General features: G+C 43.5%; 1 protein-coding gene across 2 annotated transcripts in view; it reads left to right on the forward strand.

Annotated features, from left to right (window-relative positions):
- The window catches only part of RETREG1 (reticulophagy regulator 1), a 128,163-nt gene extending 108,445 nt beyond the window's left edge, over positions 1 to 19,718 (forward strand). Inside the window, exons 7-9 of one of the 2 annotated variants that reach the window (XM_074945010.1) lie at positions 5,641 to 5,705; positions 12,298 to 12,424; positions 15,420 to 19,718. In XM_074945010.1, the coding sequence (XP_074801111.1) occupies positions 5,641 to 5,705; positions 12,298 to 12,424; positions 15,420 to 15,931 (704 nt within the window). In that variant the 3' untranslated portion in view covers positions 15,932 to 19,718. The remainder of the gene's footprint in view (positions 1 to 5,640; positions 5,706 to 12,297; positions 12,425 to 15,419) is intronic. The other variant, XM_074945011.1, reaches the window with a different exon arrangement.
- The last annotated feature ends 1,913 nt before the right edge of the window (positions 19,719 to 21,631 follow it).

Here is a 21,631-nt window from a genome sequence, read left to right on the forward strand (position 1 = left end):
AAAGGGGTGGAGTGGTGAAGAGGAGAAGGGGTGGGGGGGAGAGCCACCAGCAGACTCCCCCTGGAAAGGCTCCTCCGAGCAACTGGCCAGCCGGAGGGGTGTTCCCCAGTGCAGCCATCTCGGCACCGATCCCCGACAACACCAGCAGAGGAACCTCCAGCTGTGAGCTCAGCTGCCTTACGTTCCTTCAGGAAGCTCTGGAAACTGAAACCTGAGAAGGGGCTTCCTGCTCTGAGCTCTGCTCTGTTCTGAGCTCTGCTCTCCACATGACAAGGGGCTTCTATAAGCTCTGTGCTGCTCTGAGCTCTACTCTGGGCAACTACTGCACCCAGAGGACACAGTTACCGTACCATCCCTAAAAGAGCGACATAGAGAAGCCCTGCTGTCAGCTCTGCTTGGGCACCAAGACACCAGAGGCTTCCACCCTCATGCTCTGAGGCAATGGTACCACCTCCTAAGGAGAGGGGACAGTTACTGTACCATCTCTAAAAGAGCAGCATGGAGAAACCCTTTGGTACCAGATGCAACAAAACTCACATCTAGAAAGTGTTCTGCACCTTCCCAACCATTGACACCAACTACAGACACTCCTCTGGGGTTCCGGATGAGCCCATGGTAACACAGGTGTTCTGATACTCTGGAGACCTGTGGCCTCAGTACCCAGGGAGAGACAATTACCATATCATCTCTAAAGAAGTGGCACCAACAGAGTTTTTGTACTGGGCAAAACTCTCATTTAGGGAGTGCTCTGCCCAACTATCGGTACTGACAATGTACCACGGACCCTCCTCTGTGGTACCAAATGAACCCATGGTACTGCATGAGCTCTGGTACCCTGGAGACCTGATGATTGGGGAAGAACCACAATCCCCATTACTTGGTACCAGGACCCTGGTATCAAGCACATGCCGGCACCCAGAATTGGTCTTAGCACTGGGCTGTACACTGCAAATATCCCAGTCAGCGGCACCCTTACCCACTGACGAATCTGACACTGGCCAGGAGGTGATAATTCCCTGGCCCCTCAAGGTGGCCCACCACCACACTACAAGGGTCATCCCCAATTCCATCACGCCAACCGCCCGTGCCTGCCTTCCTGCCTCTCCCTCCCAAGGCCATATTGTAACTCTTTGGGTATATACACACACATGGCACAACCATCTCCGGTGTCTCTTAGGGAGAGTCCACCAAATGGTTTGCTACAGCTTGGCACCTCAGCCAGGGCAGGAGAGCACCTGAGCCAGGACAGGAGAAAGCTTTTTCAGAACAGGAAAGAAGGGCCGGGGCTGGGGGGGGGGAACACCTGAAGAGGAAGCCTCCTCTTCAACAGACTTCTCATCTCTCCCAGATGAGACTGTGCTGTCCACCCCTCATCACTCGGTGAAGATTTAAGAACTTTCTGGATCTTACCAATAGGGTGGCAGAGGAGCTGCAGATTCCCTTACAGGAGGTGGCAGATACACATCACAAGTTGGTGGAAATTCTGCACACTACCTTCTCATCTAGAACTGTCCTCCCAATTAATGAGCTGATTCTAGATCCTACCAAAATCATCTGGCAGAGCCAGCCTCCATCGCACCAACCAGCAACAGAGTGTAAACAAAAACAACCCTACATCTCTACCCAAAGAGGCAGGCTTTGTTTTCAACATCCGTAGTCCAACTCCATCATAGTGGATGTGGTTAATGCATGAAGCAAGCAACATAATGCCAAGTCAACTCCATATGATCAGGCTTTGCAAGATGGCATATTCATCAACAACATTACTGTTTAGAGTCATAAATTACCAAACTGTCATGGCCGAAACAATTTTGTTAATCTTGGGAAACTCAGGATGTTTCTGAAACATTACTGGAAACACAAAAAGAACAGATTCAGACCATTCTTAGAGAAGGTCAGTTAATAGCCAGACTGGTCCTAGAGACACTACTGGATGTAGCTGTTACAGCTGCCCACTCAATCTCCATGATAGTGTTACTGAGGTGGGTTGTGGGTGTTTTTTTTCCCTTCGCTACACCTCTCTAGATTGCCCAAAGAGCTGCAGACTTCCAATTTGAAGGGCCAAACTCTGCGGAGAAGACAGATTTTCTCTCCATATCCTGAAGGATTCTGGGACCGCACTACACTCCTTAGGAATCTACACTGTGGAACAGAAGAGAAGATATACCTCTCAACCACACCACAGATCACAATCTTCTCAATACTCACCATCTCTGTGCTGTTATGAGCCACAGTGTAAGAGGCCCAGGGCTCAAAAGTGAGAACAGTGTGCACCCCAGTCCATGACCCCTCAAACTGCCCCTTATAAGCACTTTGAGCTGGTTGGGGACCTGAACAATGATACCTTACAGCATCAGCTGCCATCTATACACCTGTCATGCCACTCAGATGTCACCTTACCTTACTTCACAGCAGTTAGGACCAGCTCTAGAGCAAAGAGATTAATTTCTAGCCCTGAACCTACAGGGTGCCTACTTCCATATCTCAATACAACCATCGTACAGGAGATTTCCTACTGCTTACTTTTGGGGCAGGATCATTATAGGTACAGACTGCTCCACACAGGGTATTCTCCAAGGTTCACTTCATTGTAGTGGCATACTAACGCCGGTACAGTGACTGGACTTTATCAGCACCAACCTGATGCAGTACAAGCGAGAGTACTCTTCTCACTACCCACATTCACCACCCTGGGACACGTCTCCCTAATATGCTGGGGAGCTCACCTACACAACAACAAGGTTCAGGACAAATGGCCTTCCACAGAAATGACCTTCCATATCACTCTTTTGGGGCTAAGGGCTGTCAGGAGTGCCTGTGCACAAACTCTGCCTTTCATCAAAAACAACACACAAAGGTTATGATGGACTTAATGTGACCTGTATGTTTTGTATAAACTGCCAAAGAGCTGCCAGATCTTCCTCCCTCTGCAAGACAGCATTCAAACTTTGGAACTGATGCACCCATCACAATGTGCTCATCTCAGTTGTCTGTCTACAAGGGATACAGAACGGGACAACCAACAGTCTCAGTTGGAATTTTCTCACGACAATGAGTGTACACTGAATTCAGAGGTGCTTCAAGATATAGCCACCCTTTGGGGAACCCAGCCTATCGATCTCTTCGCTACTTATCAGAACAAGAAAGGTCCTTGTTACTGCTCCAGGGCCGGCTTGGGGAAACTTTCACTGGCAGTTGCCCTCATCTTCCCAGCGGACAGGGCCCACTTATATGTCTTTTCCCAGTTTCCTACCCTATCGAAGATTCTGTTGAAAATTCAACGAAACAAAGTAAGAGTTATTGTGATTGCCCCTCTTGACTATGACAAGTCTGGCTCCCTTACCTGACACAGATGGCAATATGCCCTCCTGTTCCTTTGACGTCAGCCCATTCCTCACCCACTCTCTCAAAACAATGGGCTGACCCTTCACCCCAACCCATGGGTCCTCCGCCTACAGGCATGGATCTTTCTTTGTTTCAAGGCTTAGAAGCAGAATGATCTGACAAGCTGAAACACATGTTGCAACACAACCACAAGTTGACCACTCCACATACCTATCTACAAAATGGAAACAACTCCAAGTTTGTACCATTCCAAATGGACAGACACAACCTCATCTTTCCTCTCTCTGATTTTGCACTACATTTTAAACTCTCACTCAGCTCCCTTAAGGAACATCTCATGGCGAAAATGGCTTCCCACTTGGAGTTTGCTCAACCACTAATGCATAGATTCTTTAAGGGCATTAGGACACTCTTCCTCCATGTGACACCACCTGATCCAGCCTGGGACTTCAGTCTAGTTCTCGGGGCTTGGACTAGACCTCCCTCAGAGTCCAGGGCAACTTGTTCTCTCTTACACCTGTCCATGACGACAGCATTTCTAGTTGTCATCACCTCAGCTAGGCACATAGGAGAAATAGCGGCACTGATGGCACACCCATCATTCATGGCCTTTGTCTTTAAAAATAAGAATTAATTAATTAATTTATAACTCTAAGGCCATTTCCCAAGTTTCTCCCTACTTTTTCTGCACTTTCCATATGAATCAACAGTTCCATCTCCCTGTTTTTTCCAAAACCACATTGTGACAACTGGGAGACAATTGTGCATATGCTAGATATTAGAAGTACGTTAGCATTCTACTTGGACAGGACTAAGAACTTCAGGAAATCCCCTAAACTCTTCCTTTCGTCCACAGAAAGATCCAAAAGCTCTGTGATATCTCCTCAAAGACTATTCAAATGGGTCTCTAGTTGCATTAATCACTTAGCAAGGGCGCAACTTGCTTCCGTCCATATGCACTCCATGAGATCAGTTCCTACTTCAGTCACATTCCATAGGGATACCCCTATCTCCCCAATCTATAGAGCAATGACTGGGGCCTCTGTCCATACTTTCACAGAACATTATGCGATCGCTGAAGATTTGGCCGCTGACACCATCCTCGACTCCACAGTACTCTCTGTAGTAACAGACTCCGCTCCGAAGTCCCAGCCTCCAGTGGTCGGTACTGCTCCGGAGTCACCTAAAGTGGAGCACCCACAGGGACACTACTCGAAGAAGAAGAGGAAGTTTCTCACCATGTGCAGTAATGATGGTTCTTCGAGATGTGTGTCCCTATGGGTGCTCCACAACCCGCCCTCCTCTCCTCTACTTCGGAGTTCTCTGTAGGGCTCTGTGGTAGAGAAGGAAGTGAGGGGGATTCCTCTGTGCAGTGCTAAATAGCCTTGAGGCAGACCATGAGGGAGGGAGAGCACATGCGCGTGCTCAAAGGGACACTGCTACCAAACTCCGTTTAGAGGTGCAGGGGCACACAGACACCTAAAGTGGAACACCCATAGGGGGACACACCTCAAAGAACCATCGTTACTGCACAAGGTGAGTAACTTCCTCTTTCTGACAGAGGGGCAGAGAAGGGAGAAGGCAAAATGTGTTCCTTGTATGTTCATTGGAGACACCTGTGACCCAACAGAAACTACCAGACCTACTTAGTCACTTTCAGTGCAAATTTTAACGTAGGTAGGATGAATGCAAGGGAAGAATGAGTGGGTACAAAGGAGGGAAAAATCCTGTGCATGAAGACCTATATGCACATATCCAGAAATTACATACATTTTAATCAATATGAAAATAGCATAGCTTGCATACCCACTGCCTATTTTAAATCCATAAAATACAGCCATCTCAACACTAGACTAGCTATGTGGAAGGCATAGTTTTGAATTGTAGTTACTTGAATTGTTTTATTTGTGTTAACTTGAACTCACAATGTACTTTCAGGGATGTATAGTGTCAAAGCACTTCACACAGCAAGGAGCAACAGGTTTTTAAAAGAAATAAACATAATAAAGGCAGATGAGTATGCAGGAAGATGGTGCAGAAGAATGTTGTCTCTCTGGCTATATATGCTACAGAATAACATCTCAATAAATATCCAGCTTCTGAGTCAGCTTGTTTTACATCACCAGCCTATTGTATATAATATATGAATCATTCATTGTGTTAACAAATGAAGCCCATAATATGATTGAATTATTTAAGGATCTGTATCTCAACGGAGTCAATAGAAATAACTCAGAAATGCTTTGTCATCAGGATAAGCTAGAAAATAACTAACTGTAATTTTCTTTCTTTCAGAAACTGCAAAACCAAAATCCACGGAAGATGACAGTGAATTAGACATATCAGCCCTGTGTCCTAAGGTGACTGGATTTTAGCCAGCTCTTTCCATTTATGTAAAAAAGCACTGAAAACCATGAAAACTACTCTTGGTGTCTGTGTTTTCCCCCCCCAATAAGAGACATGCTGTTGCTGACCAGGAACACAGCCATGTGCATCACAACATGTTCTAAAAGTGACTCATATTATCTGCATCCTGAGAAACTGACACAGAAACTAACCACATCTATGACTATAGGTCCCTCAAATATCTGTGGCCCACTGGGCTATTCATCTGGGGAAGCTACAAGATGTTACACCCCTATGGTATTTGCTGCATAAGGACTATACCAGAATTTCACAGCAATTGAATCTATCCCACTTCTCAAGAGTGGAGATACAGATTCTTCTTATTATTACAATAATGCCTAGAGGCCCAACTGACATCATTGTAAAGCAGATTCATTTTGCTATTTGCCGCGCCCCCTCTCTAACCTCAAAATATGTAAAGAAACATTCTTCTTCAAGTAGAGTCCATGTGGGTGCTCCACTGTAGGTGTGCCTGCGCCCCTGCGCTGCTGATAGGAGAACTTTGGTAGCAATAAGAAGAAAAGGAGTACTTGTGGCACCTTAGAGACTAACCAATTTATTTGAGCATAAGCTTTCGTGAGCTACAGCTTTTTCCACTTTATGCATCCGATGAAGCGAGCTGTAGCTCACGAAAGCTTATGCTCAAATACATTGGTTAGTCTCTAAGGTGCCACAAGTACTCCTTTTCTTTTTGCGAATACAGACTAACACGGCTGCTACTCTGAAACCTTTGGTAGCAGTGTCTGTTGAGCCAGCACATGCCTTCTCTCTCCTCATGCTGTGCCAGGAAGCTAGCCAGTATGCACAGGCTAACTGTCCTCAGTTCTTTCTCAGCTGCCCCTGGCTAGAGACGAGCCATTAGCTGTCTGTTCACAGATCGTTAACCCCTTTTACAATTGCTAATTTTTAGCTTCCTCTGAAGCCTCTTTTCTTCATTTGCTTTTCTTATCTGTTGCCTAAAAAAAAAAAAAAGAAAAGGAAAAAGAAAAGGACTTTATTCTTTTGTCAACCCCCGATGAGCGGGAGGACACCCCCTCCCCAAAAAAAGGGTATGCCCAGCTCCCCGGGCTTTAAGAAGTGCAGCACTTGCAGCAAGGTGATCCCTGTTGCGAACAAGCACTTTCAGTGCATCCACTCCTTCCGCGAGGGTTACATCAAACAAAGGTGTACCTTCTGCCAGCAGATCTGGTACCTTCTGCCAGCAGATCTGGCCGAGATCCCTCAAGGACAGAGAGCTTCACCAAAAAAATATCTTCATGGAGGCAGCTCTTTGACCTCAACCTTCCAGTGGACGGTCTTCCCCACAGCCTTCAACTTCGAAAGACAGTGGGTGGAGGAAACGGAATGGGGACTCCTCTCTCAAGTCAAAAAAAGAGAGCAGGAAGTCCCCTCAGTGAGCCTAGGGATAGCCATAAGCAATAGCCATCTCGCTCAGTATCCTCGGCACCGAGATCTCAATCCAGCACTCACGCCTCTTGGCAACCATTGGTATCCAGTACCACTCACAGGCCCACAGACCCGTTGGGCATGGGCACTGAATCATCGGTACTGAAATATGAGGACAAACACCCGAGGAAGATACTCCTAGTATGCAAGTCAACCTCAGTACTGCTAGCAACAGTAGCCCACCCAGCACCGGAGAGACCGGTACAGGCAAGGTCTCCATCTCCCCTGACACCAGAAGGATCGGTACCAGCAGAATTCCACCAGACCAGAGACTTCTGCATGATGAAGGCACCTGAGTCTTCACCGCTCACTACCAACATCAGGGCATCATGTTTTTGCTGGGCACAGGGGATATCCCTGCAATCATGCTATGCTCCTCCACTATCTAGTGAGGGGTCAGATAGTGAGCCAGAGGAAGTATCACAGGGCTCCTCCCAAGCTCCTTATGGTTCCAACTATCAACAGGATCTGGGAATGTACCAGCAAATGGTATACCACCACCATCTTGGTACAGCCACCCATGGGAACCTCTACCAGGCCATATGCCACCATAATGGCCATACTGGGACCCGTAGGCAGCACACCGAGAGCCTGCCTCGCAAGCTTCGAGCCTCGCCCGAAAACCCTCCCAGAACACTCCTTTGGCCACGGCAACAAGGGCCTCAGAGCCTCAGGAAGTGGAGGAACAAAAGGTTGACACGGAGGAGGACGGAACATCTAAAGCCATATTCTCTTCCCCGGATGAAGCAGTCATGCCTTTACGACTGTCCTTAGTAGACAATTTCCATCCACTGGAGGAGGTCAAGGATACACACCAGCTCCTTGATATCCTCCTTGAAGATCGCCCTCCCAATTAATGAAGCCATCTTAGACCTGGCTAAAACGGTGTGGCAAACCCCGGCATCGATAGCTCTAGCATGTAAGTGTGCATACAAGAAATATTATGTCCCCACAAAGGAATCAGAGTTCCTTTTCTCCCATCCACCACCATTCCATTGTGATAGATGCCGTGAATTCCCATGGCCGACAACACCATTCCAGGGCAACACCCTACAACAGGGATAGGAAGTGCCTTGATCTCTTTGGCAGGAAGGTGTATTCCTCATGCTCCTTACAATTCCGCATTGCCACTATCAAGCTCTCACAGCAAAATACGATTATACAAACTACAGTAAGTTGAATGACTTTATTGATAAACTGCCAAAGAGTCATCGGGAATCCTTCAAGGCCATCATTAAGGAGAGACAACTAGTGCCAAAACATTGCTACAGTCAGCCCTCGACACCACCAACATGGCAGTTAGATCCATCTCCATGGCTGTGGTGATGAGGCAGGCATCATGGCGCCACTTGTCAGGATTCCTGAAGGAGATGCAGACCACAGTAGAAGACCTCTCCTAAAAGGATGCAAAGCTCTTCGCTGAGAAGACCGATGCCTCCCTCCATACCTTGAAGAATTCCAGGGCCACCCTCAGGTTGCTGGGAATCTATACACCAGGGCAAAAGAGACGGTTTAGCGCCCAATCCCAACACAGACCATATATGACACAATTACCATAACAGCACCATTATGAGCCACAAAGAAAAAAGGGGAAATTCCCAAAGCTCAAGCCATCCAGTCCACAATCTTCGACCCAGCCCCCTGCTTGTAAGCACCACTTTTGATGGGCAGATCAAGGTGCCACAAGACCACTCCCTGCAACTGACTATGATTGTGCACCTATATGGCAGCGTTGCGCAATGCCTCGGAACACGTAACGTTGGACAGATGGGTCTTAGAGATCATCTTATCCAGATACTCCATCCACTTCACCTCCCTGCCCCCTCCACCATACTCTTCCCTGTCCCTCTTCAGGGACCCTTCTCATGAGAGTCTACTACGACAGGAGATAGATCGACTCCTCCAGTTAGGAGCCATAGAACCAGTACCTCAACATCTATGAGGCAAAGGGTTCTACTCTCGTTACTTCCTAATACCCAAAAGAAAGCGAGGTTAGAGACCCATACTGGACCTCAAAGCTCTCAACAAGTTTGTCAAAGCTCAGAAGTTCAAGATGGTCAGCTTATTGATGATTATTCCATCACTGGAACAGGGAGACTGGTTTTCAGCCCTTGACCTACAGGATGTCTACTTTAACATTTCGATCCAACCAGCTCACAGACGATTTCTCAGATTCACTCTGAGACACGACCATTACCAATACAGAGTCCTTCCTTCGGACTCTCATTGGCCCCAAGAGTATTTTCCAAAGTTCTCGCAGTGGTAGCCACTCATTTACACTCACAAGGGATAATGATCTACCCATACCTGAACAATTGTCTCCGCAGAGCCTGATCACTTCAGGAGGCTCATTGAGCCATTGACACCACAATACACTTGTTTACAGAACTGAGCTTACAGATCAATACCCAGAATTCAACCCTCAGGACAGTGCAGCACCTGGAATTCATAGGAGCCGACCTCGATGCTCTACAGGCCAAAGCCTTCCTACCTCAACACAGGTTCCTATCCCTCGTCTCACTCATAGACACGGCTCAATGCAGTCCACAGATACCATCCAGACTTTGCCTTCAACTGTTGGGGCATATGGTGGCAGGAACGGCTGTGATACCACACACCAGACTCCGCATGTGATGCCTCCAACTGTGGTTCAGTTCGGTTCACAGATCGAACGGAGACAGGCTGGACAAATCCCTGTCACTACCTACAAGGATCAAAAACTCCTTATACTGGTGGAAGTGTGAGTTACCTCCCGGCACTCCTTAGACCAGTGGTGGACAACCTGCAGGTCACATGTGGCCCATCAGGGTAATCTGATTGCGGGCTCTGAGACATTTTGCTGACGTTGACAGTCCGCAGGCATGGCCACCACAGTCCAGCCCTCCAAAAGGGGTACTGCTTGGGAATCACCTGCAGTGGAGCACCCGTAGGGATGCTGCTCGAAGAAGTAATTACTCACCTTGTGCAGTAAAAGAGGTACTTCAAGATGTGTCCCCCTAGGGGTGCTCCACAACCTGCCCTTCTCCCTTCTACTTCAGAGTTCCCAATATGGGACTTTGTGGTAGAGAAGGATGGATAGCCTGTGCATACTGGCTAGCCTCATGGCGCAGCACGAAGAGAGCTAGTGCATGTGCTTCTCTGATCACCAGTGCAGGAATGCAGACACGCCTACAGTGGAGCACTCACAGGGACACACAAGGTGAGTAACAACTTCTTTCTACAGTTAAACCACATATTTTGTCAAAGACTTGCGGAATCATTTAAACCCATATGACCACTTTTTATGTGGTGTTATATTGCATGTAAATGAATATACTGTGCAGCCTTTGTAGAGTTATGTAGCTTTGATAATACATACAACAAAAAGACTTTAAAATACTTCCAGCCTATGTTAGTATGCTGTATGACTGTATACCATGGCTCTTCTCAGTATAGTCAGAGAGAGTGCATTAAATGACAATTATTTGATATCAATTATTAGGGCTAGAAATTCCCGTACTGGATTAGACCAAATAGTCCATGTACTCCTGAAACCTGACTCTGACAACAGATGCTAGTAGATGCTGTAGAGGAAGTCAATCCTGAGCACTTAATGGTAGTTTTGTGCTCCGAAGCATAAGGTTTTTTTTCAATAGGATAAAAAACTGTAGCTAGTGTGACTGGACATATGTAGATAAAACTTCATCAGAATAATTATTTTCAAGTTTAGCTAGGTTTGGTTTTGCTTTGTGTATAAAGCATGAATACACATGCTGTATTTGCAGAGTGCTGCAGTTCTCATTGCAAATAGAATAAGCATCTACATAAAATATGACTGAGAGTAAACAATGACTATGTATCTATGAGCGAGGTGTTTTCCCGGGCTTGCTTAGCATAGTCTGATTTCAAATGGTGGAAAAGGGGGCTGGAGCAACAAGCAAGGATAACATCAGAGACATCAAAATGTGTTTTATAATTGCATATGTTCAAATACATCATACCACTAAGGTACATCTACACTGCGGCTTCCCAGCTCAGGTAGACAGATGCACTAGCCCTGCTCAAGCTAGTGCTCTAAAAATAACAGTGTAGCTGGGGAGTAGCTTGGGCAGTATCTTGGGCTAGCCACCTGAGTACAAACTTGCCCAGCCCCTTGGGTACATATTCAGGTAGCTAGCCTAAACTGCCACCAGTGCTACCCCCAGCTACACTGCTATTTTTAGCACACTAGCTCGAGCAGAGCTAGCACGTCTGTCTACCTAAGCTGGGAGCTATGCTCACAGCTGCAGCATAGATGTACTGTAAGTGTTACCTACTTGTTTCTACATTTAAGCAGGAAAGAATGTCTATGTCAGGGGTGGGCAAACTTTTTTGGCCCACGGCCCACATCTGGGTATGGAAATTGTATGGCGGGCCGTGAATGCTCATGAAATTGGGGGCTGGGGTGTAGAAGGGGGTGAGTGTTCCGGCTGCGGGCTCTGGGGATGACAGTTTGGGGTGCAGGAGGGTGCTCTGGGCTGGGACCAAGGAGTTCAGAGGGCAGGAGGGGGATTGGGGCAGGGGGTCAAGGAGGGGGTCAGGGGTGCAGGCTCCGGGTGGCACTTACCTCAAGCAGCTCCCAGAAGCAGCGGCATGTCCCCACTCCGGCTTCTACATCGAGGCTTGGCCAAGCAGCTCTGCACACTGCCCTGTCCGCAGGCGCCACCCCTGCAGCTCCCATTGGCCGTGGTTCCCAGCCAATGGGAGCTGTGGGGACGGCACTTGGGGTGGGGGCAGAGTACGGAGCCCCTTGGCTGCCCCTACATGTAGGAGCCGGATGGGAGATATGCCACTGCTTCCAGGAGCCGCGTGGAGCTGGGCAAGTCCCTGACCCCGCTCCCCAACTGGAGCGCCAGAGCCGGGCAAGCCCCAGATCCTACTCCCCGGCAGGAGCTTGAGGGTTGGATTAAAATGTCTGGCCAGATGTGGTCCCTGGGCCATAGTTTGCCCGTCCCTGGTCTACGTGATATCACAAGCAAGATGCATTACATTGTTTTTCAGTGTCTAGGCATTAACTTAACTGTAAAATGAATTCTCTGAGTCTAAGAATGCCAGATTTCATGTATTTTTATATATTTATAGATTAGTCCTACAGTTATTGCTAAAGAGCTATCGGTGTCTGACACAGATGTATCAGAGGTATCTTGGACTGATAATGGGACCTTTAATTTATCTGAGGGATACACTCCACAGACAGACACATCTGATGGTATGTAATGGTTTCATTTAAGTTTTCATTTATTACATTACTGGAAATTATCTAAAATTTTTAGGGTACATCAGGACATGACAATTCCTTGTAAAAGCTGACTTTTTTTTTATTAAAATACACCTCTACCCCGATATAACACGGTCCGATATAACGCGAATTCAGATATAATGTGGTAAAGCAGTGCTCTGGGGGGCGGGACTGCACGCTCCGGCAGATCAGCATGTCTGGCTCCCACATGCTGCTCTGAGCAGCGTGTTAAGGGTGCTGGGCCGGGGCCGAGGGGTTGGATAATGGGGCCATGGGGGGAAGGGGAACAGGAGTCGATTCAGATGTGCAAGGACAGCATAGGGGGCTCGGCCAGGCTGTGGCGACCCAGGGGGCAGCACATGGCTGGAAGTTCATGCCCCAGCCTGGCCTGGCCCCAGCTCCCTGCGCCCCGGCCAGGGGGTGCCACATGCTCCACCAGGCTGGGCGGTTTTGCTGCCGCTTCACTCGGCTCCTGCCTCCCTCCTGCGCCCCCGCCCAAGACCCTCTGCCCCTACAAACAAAAATGATTTAGTTCGCAAGTTTACAAACATTTTTATCCTAAAGGAATAAAAATATCTTTCCTAGTAAAATTTCAAAAAACATTATTTCTTTGTACACTCTAATCCCTCTACCCTGATATAATGCGGTTTCACCTATAATGCGGTAAGATTTTTTGGCTCCCAAGGACTGCGTTATATCAGGGTAGAGGTGTATACCGCAATAGGTTTAATTTATTGTGTTTCGGGGACATCTGCTGGACAAGGATTATCTGTGTCTTGTACCTTATGCAGCACATTAATGTATAACTTAAATAACATCAGCAGCAAAGACTAAATTAAACATGCTCATAACCAGCAAGACCAACTATCTCCACCAGAGTTCTCAGGCAGCGTGGAAAAATAGGATTTATCCTCTTGGTCTTTGGAGTGTGTGTATGTGCCATGTTGATATAAAGGAAGGAAGAGGAAGAGCATATCTTGATATGTTGGGTATCCACTCCAGCAGTCAATTAAAGAAAAGCATTAATGGGCTCCAAATAATAGAATCTTGGGGGAGATGGACAGCATCGAGCCAGGATTGGAGGGGGAGGCTCATAGGCTAGGAGATACTCAAGGACACCTCTTTCAAGGCCAAATCATGAGATCCTTACTCTGTTTTTACTTAACCAATCTCCCAGTGGGAATTTGCCTGAGTGAGGACTGAGTAGAAGAAAAGTAAGGAGTTCAGTATCTGGCACTCTGGATAGGTTATGGAGAACTTCCAGCTAGCCAGATCAAGAGAAAGACCATAGAGTATTGTAAATGTTACTGATATTGTATATGCTGTATCTGGTGTCACTACAGTAGTCTTGATGTAATCTGTTCAGTTTGTGGTTCTTCTATTCTGCAGGTCCTGTATTTTTCTTCTAAGCTGGAGGTTACTTAAAATTACAAGTAGGATAGTATTGCAGGATAGTTATAAATGCCAAATCAGCGTCATTTAATTCTTTCTTTTTTTAAAGTAGCTATCACAAGTTGTAATCAAACAGCACTATTTGGTGGAAAAATACAAGTTAATGATAAATATGTATGATTCATTTTAATCTTTTAAACTTCAGGGCTTTTATATCTGTTAGCCTTTATCAAAATGCCTCATCACTTGTTCTTATGAAACAAAATAAATTCAATCAGATTAATTTTTTTTTATATCCTCAGTGCACATTAGAACAAAGGTTCTTTTCATATATATTCTCCTTAATTCATTTCCTTAGGGCCTGATTTACAAGCCTATGGTCAGTTGGTGTTTTAGTAGAGTAAGGACTCTAGCATCGGGTCATAAAAGCACACTGTGAAGTTTTAGAGTAGCAGCCGTGTTAGTCTGTATTTGCAAAAAGAAAAGGAGTACTTGTGGCACCTTAGAGACTAACCAATTTATTTGAGCATGAGCTTTCGTGAGCTACAGCTCACTTCATCGGATGCATGCAGTGGAAAATACTGTGAGGAGATTTATATGCACACAGAACATGAAAAAATGGGTGTTATCCTGCTGGTAATAGCTCATCTTAAGTGATCACTCTCCTTACAGTGTGCATGATAACACATGTGCCTTCATTATCTAACCCATCCTGAAAGAAGTGAAAACTGGATATAGAGCCCACAAATGTAGTTTTTTAAATTACATCATCCTGAATGCATCATCCTGAATGCATCCAATGAAGTGAGCTGTAGCTCACGAAAGTTTATGCTCAAATAAATCGGTTAGTCTCGAAGGTGCCACTAGTACTCCTTTTCTTTTTGTGAAGTTTTAATTTTTTAAAAAATTCATTATGTTACTAATAACACTTTGGATTACTAAAAACAAAACCATTGAAATCCAATTTACTTTTAACAATTAAAAGTGAAACTACACTGGTCAGTTTTGCTAAGGTTTTGTGTTCAATATTTGCGGAGGATGTTTTACATACAACTTTGATGTTAACAAAAATGTTTTTATGATATTTTTTCATACCTTAATGAAAAGAGATTTGTTAATGGATTCAGACATTCCCGAGCAGATTTTACAACCGACCCCCATCAGCATGGTGCTCATGCATGAGGACCACAAGATGAGTTTCACCAGGAAGTTTTCATTTTGTAGGCCCAGTGAAATGTAAAATGTAAACAGTGTAAACGGTAAAAGGAAATTTAATTTTTACATTTTTAATAATCTAAGGAAGCTTTTAATATTTACTTTTAACCTGACATTCTCCCATTAAATTATTGTTTTCTCACTGAAGTAATATAGTCAGATTTTGAGCAACAGTGATGTTTGCAGCTTTGAAATACTGAGTATATAATCTGAGAAACATCTAATTTGAATGGTGTCAGAAAGCTCTCCCTGTTAAATCACAATATTGTGGTAGGGAATAAACTTTACTAATAATAATTGTGTTCTTTCATTCTCCCTTGTTTGCTAACAGTATTTTCAATTGCTAATCTCTTAATAGATTTTGACCGACCTAGTGATCATGAAGAAGCTTTTGCCAGAGATCTTGCAGAATTTCCCTCTTTAGAAAATGGTGCAGGAACAAATGATGATGATGACTCGAGCATTGGCATGCCCATCCAGCAGAAGAGAAAAAAGGAACAGATGCCTTCCAAGGTGGATCATTCTCCCAGACAGAGGAAAGAGAGGCAGTCTGCCACAGGCCTTTCCCTTCCTTTGACCAGTGACCAAACCTTTAACTTAGTGAGTGATATTGCTGGTGATGTTATTGCAGCTGCAGTGTCTGCTGCCATCAAAGACCAGTTGCAGTCCATACAGCAAGCACCCTCACCGGTAGTCCCCAGTTTGAGTGAGGAGACAGACGCAGAAGAAGCTGATGATTTTGAACTGCTTGACCAATCAGAGCTTGAGCAGATTGAGGGTGAACTGGGGCTTACACAAGGCCAAGAAGAAAAGCCACAGGAAAAAAAGAAATCTTCAGGCTTCCTTTCAAATCTGCTTGGAGGTCATTAACCTGGAAATTGGAGCTAGTAACATAGCAGAAATGAAACAAAAAATCAAATGCAAAAAACGAAAATGCTCAGCTGTAAGCTTTAACTATTACTTCAGATGTGTTGTAATAATTTCCTTACACAGAGTGAATTAATTGGATACATATCAGCTGACCTTGATAGTTTAATGTTTCTGATAGTTATGCCTCAGTGTAGTAGCATGAAATGAAGTATCTAGCCACTCTTTGGTCACTGATGAATGTTAGAGGTCAGTTGTTATTTAAGAAAAAATTAATTTGCCAAATCTAGATTTTGGGGTCCTCAGCCAAATGCTCTCCACCTTCTGCTTGTTTACACTTAGTTTTCAAGCATCCAAAGCAGTTAACAATATGTATAGTGAAGAGAAATTATGAATAGGATGCAGTGAGATAAGCAAAATCTTCTTATCTGCCTCTATTATAGTGAACTATCTAGATCCCTATGGTTATTGTGTGTGGCACGTTTGATGTCAATGAACACTTTATTAGCATAAGCCTCGAATTTAAGGATGTGTGCAACGCCATCAAAATTAACAAAAGCTCTGTTGCATATGTAAACTTTCAAATTAATTTTTTGATAAGCTGATACATTTCCAAGTTATCTCTGATGTTTTAGGCTTGTAGAGTTATGAAATGGCATGCTACTAAATTGACCACCTGCTGTATTTTCTGCTAGAGTCTGGTACTGGGCAATAATGTCCATAAAAAGCAAGGCAAAAACAATGTTATACTTGAGATTATGAATATCATGTAAACTGAACAAGGCTTTTGTTGTTTTGTTTTTTAATTTTAGTTTGGAATAGGGAAGCCAAGAATATTAAAGGTGAACAGAGAGGCTTTTTACCTGCCAATTCCTGCAGTCAAGGTTCTGTTTGTCTCATGAGACAGCTGCTATCACTACTAATTGAAGTCATTAGAGAGTTATTCTTTAAGATGTATCTGGTGTTCAGTGAGGCCAGATGTTATAGAAGAAACACAGAAACTTCTTGGCATACAAGTGAAGGAGGAAGTTGTTTAAAAATATTTATTTGTAATTTTTAACTCCTCACATACTCAGACTGGCTTGGGATCTTAAACAAGTAACTTACTCCATTTTTTTCAAGATTTTTGGTTCACCTTTAAACAAAGATGAAAGGCAATGCCCATTTAAGGTAAACAAAGATTAATAGGAAGAAGTAAAGCTAGTTTTATTAATGTGCTATAAATTGTTAGCAGGATTGAGGGACCATGTCAGCTGTTATCACTAATCTTTGTGATTCCCTATTTGCTGGCATTTTAACAGGTGAATGTTGTTATCTAGGACTGTCAGAAAGTATAAACCAAGCTTATAACAAGGTCATCTTTTCTTCCATAATAGACTATTTTTAGGAAAAAAAAACTTGTTTTAAAATAGTACCATTTTAAATTTGTTTTTCTTTCTGAGGCATTTAAAAGCTAGACAGATTGCCAAAAAGATTTTAGATAAAGGAAAGCTATGGAAGACTTTTGACACTAGCTTTATTGTTGCTTGTGCTTATGCATCAGTAATGCATATTGACTGTGTTTGCTGTCCTTTATCAGTACAAAAGTGAGCCTGTGCCTTCATTATCTAACCCATCCTGAAAGAAGTGAAAACTGGATATAGAGCCCACAAATGTAGTTTTTTAAATTACATCATCCTGACATTTAATACAAGTTTCTGAAAAATAAATAAAATACAGCCACATATTTTATACGTTGTTAGCTGTTAAGTTTATGACTTTTTCCCAGCTTGTGCATTCCCATTTAATAAACAAACAAACAAACACAAAGGCTGTGGCCACGAAATTAGTGAGTGTAAACCCCATTTTAGTTTCTCAGACGAATAAAGAACACTGTTTCCTTAATGCATGTTTAAGACAATCTACATAGTCAGATGAGTACAAGTTACAAGTCACCAATGAAGCTTTACAGAACATCTTGACAACAGTATGCTTCCCTGTGTGATGGTACAAGTAACAAGAAGATTAACAGGTTACAACACATGAAGAAACTGGATGGGCAGGGCTGGAGAGGGGGAGGTTTTTAACAAGACTGTAAGTGGATGATGAGGCTTGCTGTCAATGGTGGCATTGTAACAAGTGTGCACTTTATTGTTTTCTGAAGAATATTTGTGGTTACAAAATTATAAAATACAGGGGCACTCTTACAGAAATGCAAATTACATCAAGGAACAAAAGAAGTTGCAGGAGGAGTTGCTCAGACTTTTTGTAAATGATCCATTTTCTGGTTTCAAGATAGAAAGGTAAATCAATTTGACTACGTGTTCCAGTGTGGAATAAGTCCTGAATTGTCCATAAGGAAGCAAGGCAAAACAAACCTGAACATACAACATACTGAAATGTGGGAGCACAATTGCTCATTACCCTGTGTTTAGCTTTTTAAAATATTTTGTTCTGTTTTTATAGTAGTTAAAGTATAATTAACTCTTTGTTCAAGACCCCAAATACTGCAGGACTGGAAGAAGAGGACTTAGTAAAAATTATTGGTAGTAATAAAATTATAGCATATCCTTTCATACTTTATTAATATCAGACTGACCCATGAGCATCTGTGAGAGCTGAAAAAGAAGGCTTTGGGCTCTGAATAGTAAGTAATTGAGCATGCCATGATTTTCTGCAGAACTTTCTCAAAAAAAGACAGCGTAAGTCAGAAGAACTTGTTCAGAAATAATTAAGAAATATTGATTATGCATTCCCTTTGCATTAGTTGGACATTTGAGCACAAAGAAACATTTTCTGTCTTTCAAAAAGATCCCGTCCAGAGTGTGTTCAGTTGGAATTAATATTAGGGATATTAATTTTGCTGCACTCAGCAGCAGCAACAAAATAAGTTACTGAAGAATTACAACAGTTAACAATCTCGCAATAATTCTCATAGCTTCTTTCCTACCAAGAGTCCTCCCACCTTTAAAAATTAATAAAATTACAGAAACAAAGCCATATGAGTAAATTAAATAGTGTAGAAGTGTATATTTGCTTATAGAAAACTGTTTTGACACAATATATTGAAAAATATAATAAACACATATCGAGCTAGATGGTGATTGTATCTTTAAGGGATTTCTCCATTTGTTAGAAGAGTATATATGGACCCTAGTTCAGTCCTCCTTACTCAATAAAATTCCTATTGACTTCATTGAGCCTGTTGTCCTAGTAAGGATGGCTGAACTGGGGGCCGCAATTATGTCACTCCTGTTTCTTGAACAATATGTTAAATCCAGAATAAAGGAACCTTTCAAAAAGCTTAAACTTGGATATAGAAGCCTTTTTGGCACATATATAATCATAAATGCGTACCTTTCATCGTTTAGTGAGCTTGTTTCTTTTTTAAATTGAGTCTATAATGAGGAGGGATAGCTTAGTTTATTTGAGCACAGATAAATAGGACATTACTAAATATGAAAAAATACAGATTTTACTTCTTTAGTTCATTTTGCACTTATTCCAGACAAATGTCCATTTAACTAAGCACTCTGTTGAACAGACGTATGTTTATCTCCATTTATTTAATATGAAAACAATTAATGGTTTCTAGATACAATCTATCCAGGTAACCAGAAACTGGAAAATTACAAAATGTCTTAAACTGTTTAAAATATTTTGCAGCACTTTACCTAATATGATTACTGTTTTATAAACATGGAATACTTAATTATTATTATTATTATTATAGTAATTGTTTGTAAAACCATTTAATAAATATGGTAGTTTTTATCTTTCATTATATAAAATTGTATGTTTGTTATTCCAAAAAAATAATTTCAGTCAAGTTAATGCCGCCACTTGTTAGTTTTTTTTTTTTCCTAATCTGATGTGAACCACTGTTTTAATAGTGTGGAGGGTCATACTAAATAAATAATCTTAGCTCTCAGCTACAGCCTGATAATTTTAGAACTTTATCCATGTAAGCAGGGTCTGAATGAGCTCTCCGCTGACATATTGTGGTGAGCTGGAGGAACAGACTGTATTTGCATAGGCACACCTACTCTGCCTAGGTACACAGCAGAGGGAACTGCTCTGTCAAAATGATCAATTTGAGCTTGTGTTGGGTTACAAATCACTGTAGTATTTGAATGCAGGAGTAATGGAATGTTGTTATCCTGGTTATCTGAGTAAAGGGCAGCAGAACTGTACTTAATTTGCCCTGATTGATGGGGGTCACCCCATACTGAACCTCACTCTTTAAGCAGTGGGTAGGGATGCCAAATTCCACTTGAAAAACAGAGAGGATGGGAATGGGTGTTTATACCTGGTGGTGTGGGTTCTGTCTAAAGATCCTTCCTCCCTCCACTGTTTAAAGACAGAGCTGACTACACGCATTGAGAGTCTTTGTTTTGTTAAGTGATCACTACAGCTGAAATCACCGATAACCACTGTGCTGAGCACAGTGACAGTATGGTGGTGAAAGAGAGTACCCAGCCTGCAGGGAGGTTCCCCACTACCTACTGAAATAATTGAGAGCTGGGTTAATGGTGAACGTCAGAATATGACATGAGGATGAATGGTGGCGGCAGTGGCCAGCAGTGGCAGAGTGAATGACGGCAGGAGAGCGAGTGACAGCAACTGTGAGATGGCTGTTGCTGAGATGGCTGCAGCAGCTGAGGCACTGTTTGATGCCTTTGCCCACTCCCCGGGGTGGGGGGTGAACTCACGTGAACACACCTCTGAATTACAGGCCTTCACTGACCTAGCACAGTAACTATGAGTAAGGTGCAGTGGAAGGAGAGGGCAATGGCAAGTTAAAGGAACATTTGTTGGACTTTCACACTGCAAGGTGAGAGCAAAAGACACTGCCCAACATACTCTGGGGTGGGTGTTTAAATGTACATAAGAACAGCCATACCGGGTCAAACCAGTGGTCCATCTAGCCCAGTATCCTGTCTTCCAACAGTGGCCAACGTCAGGTGCCCCAGAGGGAATGAACAGAACAGGCAATCATTGAGTGATCCATCCACTGTCGGACACTCTCAGCCTTTGGCAATCAGAGGCTAGGGACACCCAGAGCACAGAGTTGCTTGTGTTACGTGAAGGAATAAGTAACACTTCCTTATTCATTTTCTCCACATCAGTCATGATTTTGTAGACCTCTGTCATAGCCCCCCTTAGTCACCTCTTTTCAAAGCTGAAAAATCCCATCTTTTTCTCTCTCCTCATACGGAAGCTGTTCCACACCTTTAATCATTTTTGTTGCCCTTCTCTGTAACTTTTCCAATTCCAATATGACTTTTTTGGGATGGGGCGACCAGAACTACACACAGTATTCAAGGTATGAGTGCTCCATGGATTTATATAGTGGCATTATGATATTTTCTGTCTTATCTATCCCTTTCTTAATGGCTCCTAACACTGCACATTGAGCAGATGTTTTCAGAAAACTATCCACAATGACTCCAAGCTCTTTCTTGAGTGGTAGCAGCTAATTTAGTCCCCATCATTTTTTATGTATAGTTGGGATTATGTTTTCCAATGTGCATTACTTTGCATTTATCCACATTTTGTTGCCCAGTCACCCAGTTTTGTGAGATTCCTTTGTAAGTCTTCGCAGTCTGTTTTGGATTTAACTATCTTAAGTAATTTTGTATCGTCTGCAAATTTTGCCACCTCACTGTTTACCCCCTTTTCCAGGTCATTTATGAATATGTTGAACAGCACCTGTCCCAATAC

This window comes from Natator depressus, chromosome 2 (genome assembly GCF_965152275.1).
Source record: "Natator depressus isolate rNatDep1 chromosome 2, rNatDep2.hap1, whole genome shotgun sequence".
Lineage (NCBI taxonomy): Eukaryota > Metazoa > Chordata > Testudines > Cheloniidae > Natator > Natator depressus.